The sequence below is a fragment of the Amphiura filiformis genome, chromosome 10 (genome assembly GCF_039555335.1).
Source record: "Amphiura filiformis chromosome 10, Afil_fr2py, whole genome shotgun sequence".
NCBI lineage: Eukaryota > Metazoa > Echinodermata > Ophiuroidea > Amphilepidida > Amphiuridae > Amphiura > Amphiura filiformis.
Window position 1 is genome coordinate 65,209,498 of NC_092637.1, and position 3,658 is coordinate 65,213,155.

Consider the following 3,658-nt stretch of genomic DNA (forward strand, 5'->3'; position numbering starts at 1 on the left):
CTTGAAATGCATGTAACTATAATTATTGTTTAGAGCGTGATGAAATAAAACATCACGATTTTCATCACAAAACAAAGTAATAGGCCTACAAAGGAAATACATTTTTCAAGAGTGATTGAATAAAACATCACGATTTTCATCACGGAACAAAGTAATACATAAGACATTGTTTGTTTGATTGCAATCAACCGCGACAGTTCGTCTCACACACATAACAATGCACTGCGATCAAATAGGTTGATGACAACATTTGATTGAATGGACTGCACTGCGCCATGATTACGTGCACCGGTTCAAATCCTTTGTTTGGAGCCAATCAATAATTTCACGTACAGCCTCTATGCAAATTAGAGTTTACACACGCTGCAGCTGGGGTAATCGACCGAAGCTTGTTGCCGTTAGTGATCGAATGCATGAGCTTATTTGCTTTACTGAATCGATTTACTGGATTAATTTCCTGTTAACTGGGTTTAATGCCACAAAGGTCGAATCGCCTTTGCCATGGACCATGACTGCATCATGTGTGCTCTGAAAAGGGATATGTTAGACTTCCAGAAAGAATTTCTTGGAAACAACCCTGACTCTCGAGGTGTTGAAGACTCCTGGAACCTATTTAAGACCAAAATTGGTGATGCCATGGATAACCATATCCCATCAAAAGTAACCAGGGTCAAATTCAGCAACCCTTGGATCACACAGGAAATTAGGCGCATGAGTACGAAAAAGCAACGCCTGTACAATAAGGCTCGTCTGACCGACAAACCTGATGATTGGAAACGCTTTAAAGAATATCAGAAAGCAACCCAGAAGAGAATTCGCCAGAATTACTGGTCATTCCAGAACAACATGTTTGACGAAAGTGACAAGTCTAATAAAGCGTTTTGGAAGTTTATCAAATCTAAGAAAATTGACTCAACTACCATTTCCTCGCTAAAAGACGGAACCAAGGTTGTTTTCAGCAACAAAGGCAAAGCCACCTGTTTCAACGAACAATTTCGTTATGTTTTTACATGTGAGGACACTAGCACAGTTCCTGACTTTGGCACTTCAGAGTACCCCACAGCTGGTCACATCAATGTTACCTGTGAAGGCGTCCTTAAGCTCCTGAAGTCGCTAAAAACCAACAAGGCCACAGGACCGGATGCAATTTCAGCACGAATATTAAAAGTTCTTGCCGATGAAATAGCTCCAATTTTGACAAGCATATTTCAACAATCTCTAAACACTGGTGAAGTGCCTTTAGACTGGAGGATGGCAAACATATCCCCGATCTACAAAAAGGGCGACCGTAGCATTCCATCCAACTACCGTCCAGTTTCCATTACCTCTGTCTGTTCCAAGATCATCGAACATATTATATTCAGTCATGTAATGCACCACTACGATAGCAACAACATCCTTATCGACGTACAGCATGGGTTCAGACCAGGTAGATCATGTGAGACACAATTGACCATCACTTGCAATGACTTGGCAAGCTCACTTGATAAGGGAGAGCAGGTTGACGCCGTAGTCCTGGACTTCTCCAAGGCGTTTGACCGTGTGCCACACCAGCGGCTGATCAGTAAACTGCGCCATTATGGAGTCAGGGACTCCCTCCTGCTGTGGATCAACAATTTTCTCACCAAACGGTCCCAACGTGTAGTGGTTGATGGAGAGGCATCCAGCTGGGTACCAGTAACATCAGGTGTCCCCCAACGCACAGTGTTGGGTCCGCTACTATTTCTTAGCTTCATCAATGATTTGCCATCAGGAACCACTTCGAAGACTAGGCTTTTCGCAGATGACTGCTTGATATACCGGACCATAAATAACAGCAACGACTCTGCAGCCTTGCAACGAGACACCGACAAGTGCCATACCATCAGGTTCACTCTCCGGCGTAACGTAATTAATACATACTACCATATGGCAAAACCACATAAACACCATCACTGCTAAAGTCAATAGAATGTTAGGGCTCGTCAGACGCAACTTGAGAGGAAGCGCCCGCAAGCTACGTGAACAGGCTTACATCTCTCTAGTCCGTCCACACTTGGAGTACTGCTCTGTTGTCTGGAATCCGTACACCAAGAATAGTATATCCAAAGTTGAAAACATCCAGCGTCAAGCTGCCCGCTTTGTCACCAATAATTACCGTCGGAGGGAGAGTGTCACAGCTATGCTACGTGATCTCCAGTGGACCTCCCTTGAGAGCCGACGACAAGCCGCCAGCCTCATCTTGATGTACCGTATCCATCACCATCAGATTGCCATAAATCCAGACAATTACCTCACTCCTATGGTCCAGAGCAGCACCAGATCATATCACCCTCTCAAGTACCAAGCCATTCAATCTCGCATCCAACTGTATAGATACTCATTTTTCCCACGCACCGTCAACTGGTGGAACAACCTCCCTGGAGATGTCCTCGCCCTGCCAACAGCTGAGGCCTTCAAGGGAGCAGTTGCAGCACACATTTAAAGGACCAGACTTTTTTACTTGCACCTTGTATAATATGAACCGCAACTTTGGCACCGCACTAGAGCATTCTAAGTTTTTTCCTTGGCTCTACATCCTCTGGAGGATTATGCTGAGTATCAACGTAGAAGTAGAAGTAGAAGTACCAGCAAAAAGTCATAGGGTCATCAGAGTACAGGGACTTTGTGAAATACTGGGTAAAAAAAAAGGGCGTGAGCCGATATGCAACATCAAATATAAAAGCCGATTTACATAATTTCCCATGACCTTACAGAAGTGACCATGCTCAAATATAAAACTATAGAGTTTGGTCCTTGATATGCACCATCAATTGTGTACGTGTGATCAATATTGCTAGACAAACAATCACAGCAAACATGCCAAAATCCTCCCATTTCTCCTCAATTTAAAAATAAATTACCCCATCCCTTAATGCTATGAAAAGGTTTTATACCCTTAATATACTCTTTATATAACCCGACATTTAAACGTTTTCTGACAACCTTTTATAACATTTTACGTATGATGTCGAAAACGTTTTGTGTTTGCTGGGTTGCCAGTCGGAGCGTTGGAAATATGAGCACTCGGAGTCGGATTATTCTACATGCACAGATTGAATGTTCATGCACCCGATCTAGATTGTATAATCGTAATTGTACATGCACTACAGAAAGCTAACATGGACGCGTAGCAGTGGCGTAGCTGGCCCGGGTAGGCGGGGGGATTGCTCCTCGATAAAATTGCCGAGATGGGCACCCGCCCCTAGTGCAAGGAAAAAAGAGGAAAAAGGAGGGAGAAAGAGGAAAAAAGAGAGGAGAGAGGGAGAGGAGGGGCAGAGAGATTGGAAATCCATACGATATGCAATACCATACGATTATTATCAATAAGCCTGGCAAAATTGTCTATTTGCCCCCCCCCCCCCTCCCCAAGTGCAGGGAAATTTGATGGATTTGGGCCCCCGCCCCATACAGGCTTGCCCCCCTGGAAAAATCCCAGCTACGGAGTAACAAGCGTAGTTGAATGTTCCACGATGTACACGAATTTGATATTTTTTTTCTATAGCTCATGGTATTTTCATAAGGTACAGTAATAAGTATGCGCTAAACAACAAACACAACAATTGCGTTGCATGAAAGGTTTTTATTATTATTATTATTACTATTTAATTATATTATACACTGATCATTAGGAAACAAA

The 3,658-nt window shown here is 43.2% G+C and overlaps 1 protein-coding gene across 1 annotated transcript; it reads left to right on the forward strand.

Moving 5' to 3' along the window:
* Positions 1–1,951: 1,951 nt before the first annotated feature.
* LOC140162046 (uncharacterized) lies at positions 1,952–2,464 on the forward strand. Its single transcript, XM_072185337.1, has one exon. The coding sequence runs from the start codon at positions 1,952–1,954 to the stop codon at positions 2,462–2,464; it is 513 nt and encodes a 170-aa protein (XP_072041438.1).
* Positions 2,465–3,658: the final 1,194 nt, after the last annotated feature.

Excerpts from the sequence above, each read along its gene's own strand:
- LOC140162046 (XM_072185337.1), top strand. The coding sequence starts at position 1,952 with ATGTTAGGGCTCGTCAGACGCAACTTGAGAGGAAGCGCCCGCAAGCTA.